We start from the raw sequence: 19,904 nt of genomic DNA on the forward strand, positions 1-19,904 counted from the left end.
GCAGACAGCCTACATGGGAAGGTCAGAGAACCACTTACAGGAAGTGACTCTCTCGGCCTCCACCCCGAGCAACGGTTCCAGGAATCAAACTCAGGTTGTCAACCTTGCCTGCAAACACCTTTGACCAGAGAGCTATCTCAAGTGACCTGAAAAGTCAGTTTTCTCACGTAACTTAGAGTCTGATCCACCGAACAACTTCTTAACTATGCGTGCGGTGCCAGGGAAGTGATTGAACCTAACGTCTATTTGCGGCAAGGAGTCTCTACCACTTAGCCACATTCTTTTTAACTTTATACTTCAAGACAATGTCTCGCTAAGTTGCTCAGGAAAGCCTTGAACTAGCTCTACGGCTCCTCCTGGCCTTGAAGCCTGGGGCAATGCTTGCTTCAGCCTCCAAAGCAGCTCACAGATGTCAGGAACAGAGGTGTTCTTCTCTTCAGCAGGTCTTTCCAGGTAATGCCAGGAGGGACAGCAGGCCCTGCTCTGTGTTCAACCTGAGCTGCCCTCCTCCCTAGCAGGATGGTGAGGGAAAGAAGGTGCCAGCTCAGGGGAGGGGCATTAGCCTTCCCTTCCTGCCCAGGAAGGGAAGGTGAGAGCCACTGACCCAAGAAGTTTCCATGAAAGCTGACCATGAAGGAGAAAACAGGAGCAAGGCAGAGGGAGCCAGTATCCTCGAAAAGTGGCTTCCTAGCCATAAACTCCTAACTGAATCCGGTGGTAAACAGAAGCCAGAACTGCCCACAGGGAGGAGAAGGGCTGGGTATCCATTGTCACCACAGGTGTTACAGGGATAGGCGGCAGCCCCGGTAACTGGGGGTCAATCCAGGGCAAGAGGAGCCAGTTTGCCGAGGAAGTGCAGCCAGGGCCAGACCAGTCCCATCCCTGCTCCCGGGGCCTCTGGCACAGAAGCGCAGACTGTTGGTGGGTGAACGGCCTGAGTGTAGATGTTTGAGAGAGAAGGGGTCATGTTGGTCCAAGGAAGTACCAAGTTCCTCCTCCAGCTGCTGACTCAGCCTCCTCCCTCCCTCCTTCTCTCCCTCCCCCTTCCCTCCTCCCTCCCTCCTCACCTCCCTCCTCCTTCCCTCCTCCCTCTGGAGCTGATGGGAACAAAGATGCCGAGAAAGTTTCCAGTTGTAAAAATCGGAGAGGAACAATCAAGAACAAAGATCAAGGCTTCAGATTTTCCATGACATTGGCACAGGGGCAGGGGCATCATACCTACCTGGCACCATCCCCGTTCCTAGTGCCCCTGGGAAGCAGGAAATTGACATCTGGGCATGGTGATCCCTGCCTCCCCTGGGTCGGCGGAGAAGGTGTGCTCCCTGGACTCAGAGCATAGCTTTCGAACTCAGAGTCATTCAGCCCCAATTCCTACTGTCTCTTTGAAGTCAGGACCCACCAGACAGGGAGGCCACCCAGAAGACCCCAGACAGGCAACAGGATTCAGAGGTCAAAGTGCAAGAGGTGAGAGGGTAGGGAACGGAAGACCCAGGACAGGTGGAGTTGTTTGGTTATTTAACACAGCAGAGCAGGAATCTCTGGAAAAGGTTAAAGGGTAGCTAGGCCATAGCTGCTTCTGGTGTGGGGTTCACACTCTGAAGTCAGTTTTCATCTTCCAGGCCCCTTGCCTGCCGCACTCACCTCCTGGGAAGCTAGGGTAGCTCCAGCACAGGGAGGAGGCATGCGCTCCCCACAGATAGCTCACGAGGCACCCATTGACGACGCTGTCCTGCTGTTCAGCATGAGACAAACCCTCTCCTCCTTAGGAGAGTCAGCACGCTCTAACCCGTAGGACACACTGAGAACTGATGTGTAAACTGTTGTATCTATTTCTTAAAAAATAATAATAACCCAGCTAAGCGTGGTGGTGCACGCCTTTGAAGTCACCCCTTAGAAGGCAGAGGCGGGGAAATCTGTGTGTGAGGCTAGCCTGGTCTACAGACCGAGTTTTAGGATGGCCAGAGCTACAGAGAATCTCTGTCTCCAAAAGCACAATAATTAAACAAACAAACAAATAAATAAATAAATAAATACCCTGATAACATTACATTTGGATATGCATGCCCAAGTAATGTAAAGAGCTCTGATATAGATGCCCATGGTCCTGGGTGCTCAGTGCATGCCCACAGTACTGGGTGCTCAGTGCATGCCCACAGTACTGGGTGCTCAGTGCATGCCCACAGTCTGGGGCATCCTCAGATGTGTCCGCCCAGACCCAAAGTTCCATTCCATTCCTGACCAACCCCTACTCCTTCTTCCTAAACCCCACCTCATCTTCCCTAGACTTCCATCCTTTATCACTAGGTGCCCACAAAACAGGAGAGTTGGAAGTTTTAGGTGGGCTAAGGGCTCCTGTGTTCAAGTTTCCTGTAGACTCCTGTCTCACCAAGGACAGGCTCCGAGACCAGCCAGTGCTGGCTGTGACTTGCTCCTGACACTTGTTAGCTGGCCTAGGGCTAGTTATTTAAATCTCTCTAAGCCTCAGTGTCCTTATCTGTAAGATGGGAATAATAAGGCCATTGTGAGAGCCGAAGATGATAATATCTAAGAAACTCTAAATGTTTTGGAAGATAAACAAGGAAATGACGGTCTCAAGTCAGAGTACCAGAGGGTGGGATAAGACCAAGGGAAGACATAGGGACCTCTGGTGTGAGGCCATGGCTGATCTTGGCCTGGATGGTAGAACATAGGGATTCGTTTGTGATGCCTCATTACACTGTACATAGAGTTTTAACACACGTGTGTGCTGTTTCAAAGAAGAAAGTGTGAAGTAGAAATGCAGGTTAGCATCAGGAAGCGTGTGGTCCCCTGTCTGTTCCCCACAGGGAGCCTCTAGGATGCTTGACTTTTACCCAGCTTCCTAGGGCAGAGAGCAGCGAGGCTGTGGCCTGAACCACTGGCAGGGTGGTAAGTACAGAGCTGTTACAAAGTCAGAGACTGCTGTTTCCCTTGCAGGGGTTTACCTCAGGATGCAGTAGGCCCTGAGGCTGTAGGGCCAAGGAAGGCTGCTAATCCCCTCAAATTACTGTCACTTTCCCCACAGACTGCCCCAGGGGAGACTGCTGGCATGGCAAGCCCTCTTGCTATGGAAGCCTGGCTTGCTAAATTGAGGTTGTCCTACAGCCTGCTGCCTGACCTGGGCACCATCTTTGTCACACACACCTGCCACCACCCCAGACTCTCCAGTGCTGTCACTCACCTCCCCACCCCTTCCACCTCACCCCACCCCCATCCTCAGCACCAGCACTTCTGGTTCCCCTCTTGCTTGCCAGGGGTGCCCAGATGATAGAGCCAGCGTTCTCCTACTAGGCTCCCCCGGACCGTGAGGAGCTCACCTTTCACAGCTTAAGGCTCCTAAAGCTAGGCTTGCATAAAAGCTACACGCTGGCCAACAGACTCTCCCCAGCCAAGTGGAGGCAGCCCCTAGAATAACCAAACGGTGGAGGGCAGGCCCTCCTGCCACCCTGGCCCAAGACCCCATGCTGGGGCCCCCACACTGGCACCAGGGAGCCCTCAGGGCCGAGCCCACCCTGCCATCAGAGGCCACAGGAATGTCTATGTGGGCCAGCCAGGGCCTGCTTAGTGACTGTCCACTCCCTCCTCCACGGCTGACTTTCCCTGTTTCTCTCTGACTCGGCTTCTGTTTAACTCTGTGATTTAATTCCTCTCCCATCCTGGGTTTTCTGTGGGGCTCTGTCTCTGCAGTCCACCCCAGCCATCAAAGGGCAGCAGGCCTACCCTCTTCCTGTAGAGTGGCCAGAGCTTCTGATCCAGGCCCTTGGCCTGTGTCGTTGCCTGCTCAGGAAGTTTGTCTCTGAGAAGCTACTGAGGAGGTTTCCTCAGACAACCCCAAAGTCCAGGGCTGCAGCGGGAAGCAGGGTAAAGAGCGAAGAAGAAGTAGGTAAAGCTGAAGGTGGGAGGATGGGGAGGAAGGGAAGGGCTTATGTTATTAGGTGTATGAAGAGTCACTGGGCTGGGGTCAGCTTGTCTGGGGCATTACAGAGTGCAGGTGGAGAAGGAAGTTGAGTTCTGAAGAAAGACAGGGGCTTGGGTAAAACACCCCTGGTTTGAGGACTGCATTCTGACAGTCAGAAGTTCTCCCTGGTGTTTAACCTCAGTCTCATCTACTTTTCTCTTGTGTGTGAATTTCTCACATACTCAAGATTCAAGCCCGTGGTGAAAGCATCCCCACAAAGTACTTGTAGGGGGCACAGAGTATTTCCCCTGGCTGTTGAAGCCACCAGCGTCCCTTCCCTTAGCCACCAGAGACCAAGCTGTGGGCAGGGGCAGCTCAAGTCATGCAGACAATCTTCCTTTCACACGCTCATGCATTATTCCCTCCCCACCTCGCCATCCCTTCCCCACCAGCTGCTTAAAATATTTCTCAAACAGAAAAACCTAACCACAGCTGGAAGCAAGCCCTAAAGTTAGTCTGGAACGTGGGAGCTGCCAAGGAAAGTTGCAGATGGGCTTCGGCTGTCTGTGGGGGGACGGGCCTCTGCCTTGGGGACAGGCCTCCTGCAGGGCTGTACAGGAAGCACCCATGCCCGGGCAGAGGACAAGAGATCCATCCCCACTTCCACAGGTAGCCAGGAAAGATGCCATGTCCTTAGCCCTGTACCAGACCTCAGAGGACAAGCCGACTGAGTGAAAGAGTAATGGGCTTAACAAAATGTTAGACTTGGTTGCAGAGTCGTTAAGGACAGCAGCATGCATTAAGGAGTGTTCCCAGCCCAGGGGATGACCTTGGCCTAGGCATTTCTAAATATAATGGTTCATTTTAACCCCTAGTGTGGCAGAGACAGGCAAATCCTTGGATTTCGCTGGCCAGCTAGTCCAGACAACCAGCGAGCTACAAGTTCAGTGGAGATGCTGTCTCTAAAGTTGACATGGAGAATGGAGGGGGAAGATCCTCCGTCATTCACAAACACACCCGCCCATGTGCATGGACACCAACGCACAACGCGGGAGCAAAACCTTGTCTCTGGCTGGCTGGGTCCCCAGACCTTCTGAAACTGAGGACCAATCACATTTGAAACCAAGTTCTTGTTATTATTCCCCAAACAATACAGTGTAACAATCACTTATATTGCATTATAGATTATATACCCTATAGAGATAGTTACCAGTACACGGGATGTGCATGGGCTATTTGCCACAACCACATTATTTTACACTAAGGACAGGGGCATCCATCGGTCTTGCCGTCTGCAATCCTGACCCCAATCCCCGAGCATACGGAGGCCCCACTGTGTAAGCAACCTGAGATTTCAGAGTCAGATGGTCCCTGGTAGAGGGTCAGCATCTTTCCCTAGGACTTCGCGGAGGAAACAGCAATGCCATCTGGAGGCACAGTGAGCTTTTTGACCCTCTACTCACAGGCAGACTTAGAGAGAGGAAGCAGAGACAGAACCAGACATAGGGCTATCATCCGATGCATGGCGCCCAGCACTAGAAACCCTCCCAGAAGTGCAGAGCCCATAGGTGACACTCATCCGAGGAAGATGCTCAGGTAGGAAGTACCCAGCCAGGGCAGCACAGCCCTGGGATTTAACCCCTTCCTGCCGTGTCCTGGACTCTTCTCATCTCCTAAAGCCTCAACTTGTCTTGTTTACGATGGTTGGGCCAGCAGGATAGCCACGCAGTTCTAAACCTCAGGACTTGGGAGAGTGTCCTGGGCCAGGGGACTAGAGACTTTCCCTCTCTGCCTTCCTCTTCTGACTCCGTGACCTTTCTGGCGTCCCTAGCACCTCTGGACATCATCCCCTTTCAGATCTGAATGGACAGGAGCTCAGGATGAACAGTGCCCTTTTGCACACTTGAGAGCTAGCCGTAAATGCCCTGCTAAACAGATGCCCAAGACTAACGTCAAAATGAAAGCAGAAACATCAAGACACTAACCTGTTCGCTTCCTGGGTACTTTTAGACGAAAGCTTCAAAGGGCCCGTTGGCGGAGGCTTGGCAGAGGAAAAATAATTAACCTTTATTTAACGTTCGCTGAATGACAGGCGTTGCCCCAAAAGGTTTCTGTGGATTAACTTATGATTTCAACAATGCTCCTAAGAGCATACGGAGGCATGGAAAGGGTTAAAGGCAGTGAGGGCCATACAGTTGCTGGGGTTTTCTGGGCCAGCATTCACGTCTACGCCTCCAAGCTCTTGAGCGTGCCCTTCTAACGCTGGCAGAGTTTTGTCTGTTGCCTTTTGAGTGAAGTGACTGGAGGGCAAGGATGTGTGCGGTGCCTCACTGTGTCCCGGGGCCTAACACAAGGCTGGGTACAGGTGGTACTCAGTGTGAGAGCCAGGGTTCCCAGGCCCCTGGCAGGCAGGGTTGGCCATGACTAGCTCAAGGTAGAAAGTGTGTGTGTGGTAGGGGTGGATTTAGAGTCCAAGGCTTTGTACAAATAACCTCTCCATGGCTCATGACCTCATGGGTAAAGGAATTCAAGCCCTTTCCCGGCCCTGGGCTGGGCTACCCCAGCGGTAGCCTCTGTTTCAAGGTGGCTTTGTCAGAGCACCAAACTGCCTTCCTTCCCCACTGTGCCAGAACACATCAGTCCATTCCCTGACCTGCTGCTGCAGGAGAGTGTGTTGTGTCTCTCCCTGCCTATGCTGCTTCCCCAACCCCTTCTGAGGTACACTGCCAGTCCTCTTTTCTTTTTCTTTTTTTTTTTTCGGAGCTGGGGACCGAACCCAGGGCCTTGCGCTTGCTAGGCAAGCGCTCTACCACTGAGCTAAATACCCAACCCCACTGCCAGTCCTCTTGATGGTTTTGAGAGAAGTCTGTCTCCAGGCGCTGTCTACTAGCCTCCTGCGCCCTCTGGTGGACAGAATGGGGAACAGCGTGTGCTCCTTTGCACTGCAAGCAGTCTTGAGTTTCATCTTCCAGGATTCTTTGCTTCTCTTCTCAGTTTGGCTACCCTTCATTCAGTTCCTGTTCAGTGGCTCCCAGGAACATGATGTGTGACGGGGACGCTGTGTGTGTGACACTGTCCATGTTCCAAGGTGCTCTCACATGCGCTCTCTCTCTCTCTCTCTCTCTCTCTCTCTCTCTCTCTCTCTCTCTGTGCACTGACTGACTTATTCATTCCTACTCTCTGGTAGACTCTTCTGGAGGTTTCAGGGGAATCATCCCTGGCCTCAAAGAGTTTCTAGCCCAACAGGACACACAGCCTGGCTGGTTAACCAAATGACACAAAAGTGACCGGGTCCAACAACAGGCGGGCCAGACGTCACAGCAGCAACACTTAACTGAGCAGCAGTGTCTGGTGTGAGCACAGGGGGCATGTGTATTTCTATGTGTGCTCTCTGTGCATGTGTGCAGATGTGTGTGTGTGTATGTGGAAGAGGGCAGGGGATACATTTGGACACCACAGGGGCTTTGCTTTGACAGCTGTGTGGGAATGTGGAGTGTGGGGTCTATAGGGAAATTAGGTAGTTAGGTGAGGTAGGGTGACCTGGAGGAGAGAATATTTGGTCCCAGGCATGTTTAGGAATGTGCTGCAGTGTGTGGTGAGTGGGAAGAGGGCAGTGGGGGAGAGGAAACTGCCTCAGGCTCTGTAGGGTTAGGATTCAGGTTGGGGCTGGGAGGAGCCATCGAAGGCTTTAATACAGAGAAAGAGATGGCCACACTTCCAGGTTACAAAGGGACACTAGACCAGACCACCAGACCCACTGGAGGAGGGGGAGGACTGAAATCGTGCTGGAGAAACTGCAGTCCTTATATGACAGTTGTGGGTGCTTGAGGGGCCTCATCGCTCTGGGAGCCATAGGTACAGGGTCTGTCAGATGAGGAGAGGCACCCAGCCTGAAAAGCTGGGAAGACAAAACAAGATGAGGTGCTGGAGCGCCTGTCTCAGTGCCTGATCTGTAATGGCCACTAAATTAGCATAGCTAGTCAAGTCAGAGATTGAGCCAAGAAGACTCTGACGCTTGCCCAGGGACTAGGCAAAGGATGAAAAGGACCTGACGGCCACCACACACTGTGGAACAAAGGGATGGGGTGGGGGACACCTGAGGATGAGACAGGGACCCTACAGAACTCCTGCAGGTCACCACTGCCCTCGTCCTCCGGCTCCTGCACCTCAGTAACCCTCCTGGGTTTGCCACAGCCGCCTCCTCCTCTGTCCGCTTTCTCAGAGTGTATCTGTTACTCGTTTGCCCTGCTGCTCTCAGGAAAAGGTGGTTGGAGTAGAGGGGAGGGGGCTGGTGAGAGCTTTGCTGACTGAGACTGAAAGTCCTGAACAGACATCTACACAGTTAGGAGTTTACGGCAGGTCTTGGGTGACTCTCCGATAGGCTTCTAGTACTATGTCTGTCCCCGACAATAAGAAAAGGGGTTCTGGGCTGGGGAAGACTGACTAGGAAAATGAGCTAACAAACACCTGTCTTTTTACACTCTCTGGAGAGGTGAAATCCAGGGAGCCCGCTTCTGGCCCTCAGGCACAGTTCTCCTTCTTTCTACTCCTTCCTCAGAGGGCGGGCTGTGAAGACGGCTCACACTGGGGAATCTAGTCTAGCAGCCCTGGGAGGAGTGGAAGGGAAGTAAGTTAAGGTCATGGGATTAGTTTGCTCACCATTCTCCTTAGAGAGTGTGGTCCTCAGATTGCCAGCAATGAGAGGTCCTAAAGCTAGGACCCTCCCCACAAGCTCCACCTAGTGGCGGCGCCTTCCTCACCCTGGGTATAGCTCCCATTTGTAGATCGGTTAATTGTCCCCTCGGTCAACTAGCAAGAAAGTCATAAGGTATTATGGCTTGGGGCTTGCCAGCCCTTTGGGTTTCTTTGATTAGTCTAAGGTAGAGTTTTAGGTTCTTGGTCCAATCCCTTAAAACGTTTTCCATGAATGTTTGTTAGCAGATTAAAGGGATGGACGGTATCCTGTGCTCCTGGATGCTACTAAGGTGCCAAAGCAACGCAAGGGGAGATGGAGTCTTGGTAGCTGAGGCTAGACATCAGGTGTGTAAAGAAGGGTGTAGCCTCAGCACCGCTGTGGTAAGGGGGCAGGGCTTCCCAGGGGAGGGACTGTACCACACTAGACATCAGGCCCTCATCAGACCCCATCGACAGCTCTGCCTGCCCGGGCAAAGATCCTTGGGCTCTGAATAGAGGGACTTGTGGGATGCTGGAAAGGAAGTTCAGTGTACCACAGAAAACAGAAGAGGGGTCCTTCTTTGACTTGCCCCCTGGGCTCTAAAGAACATACCCCAGAATTTGAGGGACCTTGGGAAGGGAGAGTTGACCTCAAGTAATCAAGGAGTTTAAACCCCAGGCTAGCCACTTGGAGATGACTCTGAATTGGACATTTAGTTAAATAGGATTTCTTCTGTGTCCCCGAGGTTGTAGAAGAATCTATAACACCCACCTGCAGCTCGGCTACTTAAGGTACACCCCTGAGCTGGGGCTGTGACAGCACACACAACTGGGGCCTCCTTCCCAGTCCTGTACTCAGCTCTACCCGTGCCACTCAAGTGGCTGAGGATCCTGGTTTGGCAGACTGACTTGGCACTTGGCTTTGGTGGGTTGAGGGGCCTGGAAAGTGTCTTCTGTTCCTTGACAGTTCTCTGTTCCTACCAGCACAGCTGAGGCCATCGGCTTCCCTGGGTCTTGTTTACTTCCCCAGGGAAAATGGACAGAACAGATGCTTCTTCCCTGGGTTCTATGACTGCAGAGTTCCTAGTGTAGAGGATTCTCTCCTTTCTCCCTCCCTTGCCCCTACCTCCTTCCCCTTCCCCCTCTCACTCCCTCCTCCTTCCTTCCTTTCTCCTCTCCCTCCTCTCTCCTCCTTCCTCTCTCTCCTCTCCCTTCCCCTCCTCCTTTCTCCCACCTCCCTCTCTCCCACCTCCTCCCTCTTCCCTCCCCTCCCTCCCTCCCTCCTTCTCTGCTTTTTCCCTTCCCTTAAAGAACTGCCCTTTGGCCTTCACTTTGGAGACACCAGAGCTGAGGGCTGCGAGATCTCAGGTGCACATGAGAAAATGACAGTACAAACAATATAAAAGGATTTTGTGCTCCTTCAGCCTACAAGGGCATCAGCACAGGGCGGGGATGGGGGTGGGAGCTAAGGCTCTGCTCTCTGATCTTTCTGTAACGGCCACCAACCAATGGGGAAGCAGTGATCCAGGTGTTTTACACTTGCTGTGTGTCATTTAGTCTTACCTAGGTTTCTCATCTATGGATAAACAGGGGCAGAATGAAGTCCCCTGAAGAGCCTTTCTAAGTTCAGGCCCTTAGTTCCCATCTTAGAAATTGGGCTGGAGAGATGGCTCAGCGGTTAAGAGCACTGATTGCTCTTTCAGAGGTCCTGAGTTCAATTCCCAACAACCACGTGGTGGCTCACAACCATCTGTAATGGGATCTGATGCTTTCTTCCGGTGTGCCTGAAGACAGCTACAATGTACCTATATATAACAAATAAATAAATAAATCTTTTTTTAAAAAAAAAAGCTTAGAATTCTACAGCATCCCTTGTAGGTGGTGGGGGAGATTCTGTGATGAGCAGGGCTCCTCCCTGACCTCTAGGGTCTCTAGAATGAGCAGTGCTCTCAGGGCTCCACTATCCTCATCTGTGAGGCTAGGACCCATGACAGCTCTGGAGAACCTGAGGAGGATGGGAGTGCAGAGATGCTTGGGTAGCCCCACTCTGTCCTGGCCACCCTGGGAGCCCCAGTGAGCTCACGTCTACAGTAACCCCAGTGCTAGTAGCTGGGGTACTAAGACAAACCTGCAAGTTAGACCCTGGTGAGTAATGATGGCTGTCTCCTCAGGAATGTGCTAGCCAATTAAGACGCTCTCTATCTCTCTCAGGTGGCTCAGGAAGATGCTGGGAGTTCTCCCCGAGGCTGTGCTGGCCAGCCTCCAGCCTGGGTAGTTGTGAAAGTACTTACCAAGGGTCCGCTCCATGCCTGGCTTCCAGGTGCGAGCCAGCATTGACCCAGGTGTGTGGTCTAGCCGTCCAAGCCACATTTTCAAAAGCAGACAGTCAAGAGCCTCAGGGGTCTACTGGTGATGTTCCAGGCTCCCTTTCTTGGCCCACCAACCCATCCCCTCCCTCTTCCTGACCATAGGCTTTGTGCTCCCAAGCTTGAAGAAATCCCCAGTCCTTGGTATTCTAGGCTATTCTTCCTGTAAATGAGTTAGAAGTCTTAGCTAGCCCGTATAAAAGATACACAATCCAGGTATTTTATTTGAGAGCTTCAAGTCTACACTGGACAGGTTTGGGAGCTATTCTAACTCACATCCCAGCCATACGTGCCTTGTTCCTTGCTGTTTCTCCTGGCCACGTGCTCATGGTCCATGTCCTCTCATGGTGGCTTCCTCCCCTCTCCGTGTCCTTTCTTGTCTTTCTCCCATCTCTACCTGAGACCCTCAGCCAGGTAACTGAAAGTCAGCACACCTCTCTCTATCTACTGTCCAATCACAGGCTTTAGCCTTTCGGTGTAGTGGGTTGACCCAATGCAGCTTATATTCTGATGCTAATTTGGGCCCCCAAAACTGGTTGCCCAGATAGGAGAGAGTGACCCCTGCCCCCAGCTAATTGTGATTGGTCAATGAAGTTGCCAACAGCCAATAGCTGGGCAGAAGAGAGATAGGTGGGGTTTAGGTTTCTGGCTTGAGGTTGGAGAAGAGGAAAAAGAAGAATGCACCAGAGGGGGAGGTAGGAGAAGCTGCTGGGGGTCAAAATGTGGCCCCAAGAAATGCCCGATTGGAGTTAAGGGCCTCCCACATGGAACATAGTAAATTATAAGTAATAACTCTGTGTTATCGATAGGAAAGTAGGCTCTAACAGCACAGAGGGTAGGCAGCTGCCCAGCCATTGTACCCTTTAGGGCTTATTGTAAATGAAAAGGCTGTGAGTGTGTCTTTCACTTGTGAACTCAATAACCAAGGCAGGGTAGAAACCCTGGCTGGGATTTTAAATATTTTTTTTTTTTTGGTTCTTTTTTTTCGGAGCTGGGGACCGAACCCAGGGCCTTGCGCTTCCTAGGTAAGCGCTCTACCACTGTGCTAAATCCCCAGCCCCAGGATTTTAAATATTTAATACTACGTTTTATTGACAAATTAACTTGGAGAACAAGGTTACATAGTATCACTTGGTATGCATGAGAATCTCTTAGTGGGGACAACCAGATCTCGGGGTCCAGTATTCAGTATTTGAATACCTATCTGCACCAGACCAACCCCAACGGCTTCTTCTTCAGCTCACAGTTCCAGTTGCTGCCTTCTGTTTCTCTGTCTCCTGACTCCCACCATACTGTTGTTCGTCCATGGTGTGGACGTCAGGTTTATCTTCATGGTAGCACTCAAAGGGTGTCCAGTAGAGGCTGCAACATGTGGTGACACCTTTGTGAGAGTGGACTTTTGAGCAATACACTTGATCCCTTGGTAGAGAACAAGGCCATTCTACAGGTGAGTTACTTACCAGAAGCATCTCAAGCAGAAAAGCCTTACCAGAACAGGGCTCTGACGAGTCCAGCAGAGCATACACGTGGGCCTATACCGTGGGGCTAAGGCAGTCAGTACAAACTAAGACCGTGTCTTTCATTAGACATGGTGGCGTGCCTTTAATCCATTTGGGAAGCAGAGGCCAGCCTGGTCTACAGAGTGAGTTCCAGGGCTATCTACACAGAAAAACCCTGTTTCAAAACACACACACACACACACACACACACACACACACACACACAAAACCAAACTTAACCAGATAAACAAAAATCTCCAAAACCAAGACCAGTAAGGGGCCAAGTCTTTCCTCTTTGTTTGTGCAGGGCTTGTATTTCTTAGGATCAAATCCCACTGTAAGGACGTGAAACCTAGGAAGATGGGAATTCTATCAGGGACCAGATTTCTTTGATCCTTTTGTCCAGTGTTCCTCATGTCCTCTCTGTCACAACGCGGCTACTTTAATCTCTGACACCAAGCTCACAGTCCAGACAGGAAGAGCCGGAGGGTCAGTTGAATTCCCAGCACCCACATGGTGGCTCACAACCGTCAGTAATGGGATCTGGTGCCCTCTTCTGGTTTGTCTGAAGACAGCAATAGTGTACTCACATAAAATAAACAAATAAATCTAAAAAGGGTTAGACAGAAGTATGAAAATGTCAAAGAAAGAGTTGTGTAAAAACATTTCAGGAATTAGTTGAGGGACAAAGTGGAAGCGGGGTGGTTGCTCTGGGATCCATCTAAAGGCTCCGTGAGCTAACAGTGGCCAGCAGTTAAATACGGGTCTAAACTCTCAGATCAGCCACATTTCCTACAGTTACACAGGGAACAGGGAGGTAGGTGACAGAGGGCCAACCTCTCCCCGTTCACATGGGTCCCTCTTTCACCCAGCTTTAGAATATCAAAATAAGTCTTCTCTGACACCCTCTTCTGGTGTGTCTGAAGACAGCTACAGTGTTCTCATATAAATAAAATAAATACTTAAAAAGATAAGTCTTCTCTTGCAGCTCTTTCTATGTTTCGGTTTAAAACGGGGTCTCACTTTACTGGCTGGCCTCAAACTCAAGTTCTAGGCAACCTTGAATTTGTGGCGATCCTGTATCATCACACGGGGCTCTGGAGGGCTTTAGCCCTCTTTACTGGCTTCATTTCAATTCTGCGGCACCCTAGCTTTGGGAGGAGCTCTCAAACCCATTATGCCCGTCACACTTTTTTTGTGGATAGTGGTCCTGAAATAGGATCATTTTGCAAAATTGAGCTTTGGGCTTCATGCCTTTTGACTAGCCAGCAGAACTCTGGTGGAAGTTGCCCCGAATCAGGCCCCTTGTCACTGTGGTTCCCCATAAACTCTTAGGCATTCAGCTCCTCTGTCGGGACCTAGGGCACGCTCTGGGTTTGGGATTTCTTTACACTCCGAGTCCCTGTGCGGAGAGAATGGCTTTGGGCGTCCTCCTCCTGCACAGAAGCGCTCTGATCCGGAAGAGCTCTAGACCTGGGGTACAGAGGAGCGTCGTTGTGTCTCCGAGCACCTCCCGCAGTTCTCTGTCGCTCTCTACCGGTGCTAGGTACAATGCAGCTGCGCGGCGGGAAGGACGCGCTGGAGCTCAGAGCGCAGGCGCAGGCGCTCGCCCGGGCCCTCCGGCGGGCTTGCCATTCTGCGCCTGCGCACGGGCGGAGGCGCGTCGGAGACTCGCTGGAGCGGGCAGGTGGAGGGAGGAGTGGTCCCGGGAGTAACAGCCAGGAGTTGGTGCGCCACAGGTCCGGGGCGCCCGCGTTCCCCGGGCCTCGGAGGCCTGAACGCGTTCGGAACATGGCTTTTTGCTGGGGCGTGACCTGAGCCCGCCTACTGGGCTGGGAGAGGAGGAGAATGGGGATCGCTGAGGCCTTTAATTAATTTGGTGCCTGTTGTTTGTTTGCTCGAGGTGCAGCCTGATTGCCCTTTGCGTTTGCAAACAGTGGGGAAGAAGCAGCGGGGTGGGTTGGAGAGGCACGAGGGGAGATGGCGTCTCCCTGGCAGAGAGCCTAATCCAGCGAGGGCTGTCCCATTCCCGGAGGATGGGGGTGGGGGGGCGGGAAGGACACAGGACACTGCTGCAAAATAAGGGCCGCAGTAGGACCTGCCGGTGTTGCGCATAGGCTTAGAACACCAGTTTCTCACTCAGTATTTTACACTTCTTGTAGAAGTGATTTTTTTCCCCTAGAGCGGCCCCATATGAACACTAACACGCGCTCACCAGCTCCATTCCCATCCCCCATGTAGGAGATGATACATGGGGTCTCAGCACTCCTCTGCCCTCACATTTTGTCAACGAAAGAAGGATGACAATCCGGAGGACTTGCTGGCTGAAAGAGATCAGGAGGAAGCCATCGCTCAGTTTCCCTATGTGGAGTTCACTGGGAGAAATAGCATCACCTGTCACACCTGCCAGGGAGCAGGCTACATCCCAGAAGGTGAGACCAGCGGCCATCAGGGAAAGCGCTCTGGTATCTGCTCCAGCCAGCAGCCCTCCATAGTCATGGCCCTGAATTGTAGCCAGCATGGCTCGCCAGATAAATGGGCAGATTGCAGGCTTTGTTTTTTGATCTTACACTTGGAACCCTTTCTCTTCTTCATTTCTACTCCTTTATTAATGCCTTAGGCTTCTCTTCCAGTTGTTCTGATAAAATACTCTGACAGAAACAATTTAGGGGATGAGTTTTGTTCTGATTCACAGCTCCAGGTCACAGCCCATCACTGAGGAGGTCATGACAACAGGAATTTAAAATTGCATATATCACATTATAGTCGTAGGAAACTTTGAGCAAGAAGTGCTTGCACCCAGTTCCCCTTTTCATTCAGAGAGACAGCCAATGAAGTGGGCACCACCCACATTTAGGGAGGGTCTTCCCACTTCAAAAAACCCAGTTAAGAAAATCATTCAGAAGGCTACCAACTGGCCAACCTAATCTCTGTAGCTCATTGAGTCTCCTTCCCGGGTCATTCTAGGCTCCCAGCACTAACCATCAGTATTGTCCCAGCCTTTCTTTGGTTTGGAATATTTTTTTCTCCACTGCGAGATTTGTTGACAAGGATGTTCCTCTACTGCCCTTGCTCATAAGGACTGCTCCAGCACTGTGGAGGAGCTATTCTGGAAGCTTCTTTACCAAAAAGGCACCAGTGAGCAGTAGTCAGAGCTCAGCAGAATACCAGGGGGGTGGGGACTGGATTATCTGTAGTAACAGCTGCTACTAAATTGACCCTAGAGGTTGGGGCAGTCACAAAGTTTAGAGCTATTAAGAACCTTGGAAACCATGCACTCACTGCAAAGCTACAAAGGAAGAGAGACAATGGCTTTGAGATGTCTGTGACTTTGCCAAAGACAGCGAAGAGCTCCCCCAGCCTCAGTGCCACTGCCCCACAGCGCTAGTAGAAGTTTTGTAGTCTGTGGCATTCTCAGTAGGTTTATCTGTCTCTCTCCCCCCACCCCCCTGCCTCCGGCTTTTCTTTTCCTATTTCTACATTTACCGGGTTCTTCTTCATTCAACCAAAAAATGTACATTTTAGTGTCTAATCCCAGAAGAGTCTTTGCTGTGGCAGTTGGCAGGGAAATGTGACGAGAGGGGCTGCCCATATGTGGGATTTACAGAGTGAGTCTTTGCTGCTTTTCTAGAGCAAGTCAATAAGTTGGTGGCTTTGATCCCCCACAGTGACCAGAGGTTGCGTCCTCAGAGAACGTGAGTTGGCCAGCTCTCATCTGCTAACATCTGTTTCTGTTCCCAACTCCTCTCTGTGAAAGAATACCAATTAATTATTTGAGAAATGATGTCTGTTCTTGTATCTGTCCCATTTCCTTATTTCCTTTATCTACTTAATATATGATTGTTACCTTACTCGTTTGCTTGTTTATTTATTCAGTGGTGATACTGAGACTTGAACCCAGGCTCTCTTGCTTACTAGACAAGCACTCTTCCGCTGAACTGTAGCCTAGCCCTTCTCCATTTCCCCTAGAACTTTTGCTTAAGTGAAATATCCCGATCTGTGTTACAGTCTGGGCAAAGACTTAGAAATGTCTTAAGGGTCAAATAGAAGAGGGATCGGAGAAACAGGCCAGCCTGGGAGATGAGCAGGTGTTTGGAGGGCGAATGGTATTCAGATGGGTTGAAGAGCCTTTTCTTACCCCATTGCTCCGTACCCAGCCTGTGGTTCCCGATTCTGTGGGCTTCCTTTTCCTTTCACTGCCTCAGATTTGTGTTAATCGGGACCATTTAGGCTCTGGTATCTGACCGCCCACTGTGGCCCTATGCTGTCGTTTGCAGGAAGCAGTACGTCCTCCTGTCAGTCCTGCTGTGTCTCCTGGCATCTGGCCTGGTGTTCTTCTTTCTGTTTCCGCACTCAGTCCTCGTGGACGATAATGGCATCAGAGTGTCGAACGTCACTTTTAATAAACAGGACTCCCTTGTGGTCCTCGATGTGACGGTAAGATGTAGGGCCTCGCTGCCAGACTTGTGCTCTTGCCAGCCTTGGACCAGGACACTTAACTCACGGTTCCTCCCTTTCCTTCCCCAGGCCACCCTGAAAATCAGGAACTCCAACTTCTATCCTGTGGCCGTGACCAACCTGTTCAGCCAGGTTCAGTACATGAAGGCCGTGGTTGGCTCATACACGGCTGCAAACGTCTCCCTCATTCCCCCTCGGAGTGAGCACCTGGTAGGTGGTCGCTGACGGGGCTCCGCCTGCATGCTAAGGAGGAGAGTAGGTGCTGTGGGAATGCTGTAGTTCCTTTCCATTCCTCTCTTCCGCCTGCCCCGTGAAGACCTGGTGGACTCCGTAATGACAGACAGTTGGGAGGGAATAGACACAGCTAGCATTTAAGTCCTTGGACAGTGAAAGAATTGCTAAGAGAAAGAGAGTCATCAAATTAAGAGGAGGAGCCTCAAGCCGGAGGCCTCTGGGGGAAGGGGCCCCGAGGTATTCCAGACTCCTAGGCTGCTTACGGGAGATGCTTTGTATGTGATGAACGAACGATCCAGCGTCTGTGGACAAACCTGCTCACCGCAGGCTGATGTGGGTCTTGCTTTATTTTCAGGTGAATTTTACGGTGAAGGCTGAGGTGGGAGGACCGTCGTCCTATGTGTAGTAAGGACAGAGCTCGCTATATTGTGCTGCCCGTGGACCCTCTAGCTTTCTGCAGGGGTTTTGGGGAGGAGATGTCACTGTGACGTGACTGCAGTTCTGGGCTCTCTGAAGAGAGCATTAACCACTAGAAACGTTAGAGCCCCAGCGTGTAAATAGACAGTGGCTTTAACAAACAGGGGGCGTGGTGTCTCGGGTGGAGAACGGCACTTCGAGGGGCTCAGAACCTGTGTCCTTGGCAAGTATTGCAGTTTGAAGGGTAGTCGTGGGAAAGAGAAGGTCCCCCACGCAGTCCGACAGCGTACCTCCACACTGCCCTCTGCGTCTCCTGGGAGATGGCACTGTTCTTACGCTGCTCCGTTTTCAATCAGGTGACCGTGTCCTGTGTCTCTGTTTGCCACCCACAGCTTCTACTGCACACTTCCTGCCATCCTGGTACACAACATTGTGATCTTCATGAGGTAGGTCCCCCGTCCTCCTTCCTGCGGCCTCTCGCCCTGAGCCTGGGCCACTTGAGAGCTTCCCACACCCTCTGGGGGCTAACAGGAGACCCTCACCCGCCTTGTAGCTCAGCCTCAGGAGGTGGTGGTCTCTCAGGGTGGAGTCCAGAACCTCTGCATAGGCTGCCAGATCCCTAGTGAAGATTTAAACAACCCATGTGGGAGGGAGGCTGGAGAGACAGTCAGGAGCCCTAGCTGCTTTTCCAGAGGACCCACGCTAGATTCCTAGCAGGTGGCCCCTCACAATTGTCCGTAACTCCAGTTTCAGGGGAGCGATGTGTTCTTCTGGGTACCACGCTTGCACATTGTGTACAGACACACACTCAGGGAGAAACACCTGAACACATAGCTGTTTTCTAAAGAGTTAGAAGAAACATTGTGCGTGAAATGGGTTCTAGTTTAACTAAAGGGGCAATCCTGTCAGAGCCCTCGAGAGTAAAGAACAGCCCAGCTTTCTCAAGGCATACGTAGTCTCTGGCAACAGAGCCTCTAGTCTGGGACCATGGCTGTTCGGAGTAAGGACGACAGGCTCTAGCTCAGATGTCAGACATCGGAGGATCGGAGTGAGGTTTCTCAGCTTTGTCGTCGGTGACTGTGGGTGCTTAGGAAGGGCATCCTTGTCTCTGTTCACTTCCGGGAGCACTCACCTCAGTTGTGATGACCCAGAAGTGCCCAGAGGCTACCAGAAGCTCCTCTATGGAGTAATATCGTCCCTGGTTTTAAAAAAAAAAAATCTATCCAGAAGGTCGCTTCATGACACAGAATTTGGCGATAACCAGAAAGGTCCTCTGGCCTCTTGGCTACGTAACCACGAAGACAGAAGCCTGGGCCCCAGGTGGGCAGTATCCCCTGGGCTTGTGAGAACTTAGCTGGGCAGTGTTTCCTGTTTCTTTACTCTCTTCATGGTTTTCCTCTTGCTAGGACTTCTATGCAGATTTCATACATTGGCCACACATCCCAGAGCACCCTGGAGACGCAACACAACGTGGATTGTGGGGAGAATTCCACAGCCATTCAGAGCCTGCTCTTAGTTCCCTGGGGGCCACACCTATAGAAGGAAGCCTAACATCTGTCCCTGTGGCTGGCCCAGCGCATCTTCCCGTGCACCTGGTGTTTTTCTCTTGGAACCAACAAAACCACTGCCCAGTGCCTCGTCTGTGCCTAGTGTATAGTTAGTGCTCAACCTCAGGCTGAAGAACCGGATTCCTATATTCTGGCTGCTCTTGAGTCGTTATAAGTTGAGATGAACCAGGGTTCTAGGTTTTCAGACCCGAGTAACACGAAGGTAGGATGCTCGTGCAGCTGCAAACTTGGTGTGAGAAGCACCAGCAGGGCAGGGTGTCCAGGACACCCGTGAAGAGCCCTCAGTGGCTGCCTTTGCATCTGCTGCCTAATACCCACCCCCACCCCCAACCCCCTTCTCCCCCCAGCTTTTCAGAAAGGTTTTGGCATTTCTTTTCCTTCCCATACAAAGTGATTAGTTTTCCCCCAAGGGTCTACTGAAGGGCTTGACGGACCTTTGATCCACTGGCTGGATATTGGATTGGGAATTTGATAGAGGAATAAACCCTGCTTTTGATTGATCCGCACTGCCTCGGACTGCCTGTCTGCCTTCATAGGTGCCTGCGAGAGAAACTTAGAAGAGCAGCTTCCTAAGGGGAACACCGAGGGTGTGTTGAGGGAAGAAGAGAGAGGGTACCCCAACTGTGTCTTCCTTGCCGCTCCCCCCCCCCCCCCAGGAGCTCCTTCCGAGCAGCCTCAGTCCCATATGCCGGCAGCAGGTCTCAGTTCCGATCAGAGCGCACAGTGCCCCCTGGAGGCTGGAAAGGGCAGGCAGCGATGCCTGAGGAAGGAA

The 19,904-nt window shown here is 51.7% G+C and overlaps 1 protein-coding gene across 8 annotated transcripts; it reads left to right on the forward strand.

The window, feature by feature from the left end:
• Positions 1-14,088: 14,088 nt before the first annotated feature.
• On the forward strand, positions 14,089-19,632 carry Tmem106c (transmembrane protein 106C). Of its 8 annotated transcripts, none has more exons than XR_015624138.1 (8): positions 14,089-14,358; positions 14,697-14,887; positions 16,087-16,150; positions 16,733-16,892; positions 16,983-17,123; positions 17,503-17,552; positions 17,921-18,010; positions 18,971-19,632. XR_015624138.1 is itself a non-coding variant. In XM_087557577.1 (8 exons), exons 2-8 carry the CDS (start codon positions 14,707-14,709, stop codon positions 19,101-19,103), a joined length of 783 nt encoding a protein of 260 aa, XP_087413703.1. In that variant the 5' UTR covers positions 14,089-14,358; positions 14,697-14,706; the 3' UTR covers positions 19,104-19,632.
• The last annotated feature ends 272 nt before the right edge of the window (positions 19,633-19,904 follow it).

The sequence above is a fragment of the Rattus norvegicus genome, chromosome 7, assembly GCF_021556685.1.
Source record: "Rattus norvegicus strain SHRSP/BbbUtx chromosome 7, alternate assembly SHRSP_T2T, whole genome shotgun sequence".
In the NCBI taxonomy this organism is placed as follows: Eukaryota; Metazoa; Chordata; class Mammalia; order Rodentia; family Muridae; genus Rattus; species Rattus norvegicus.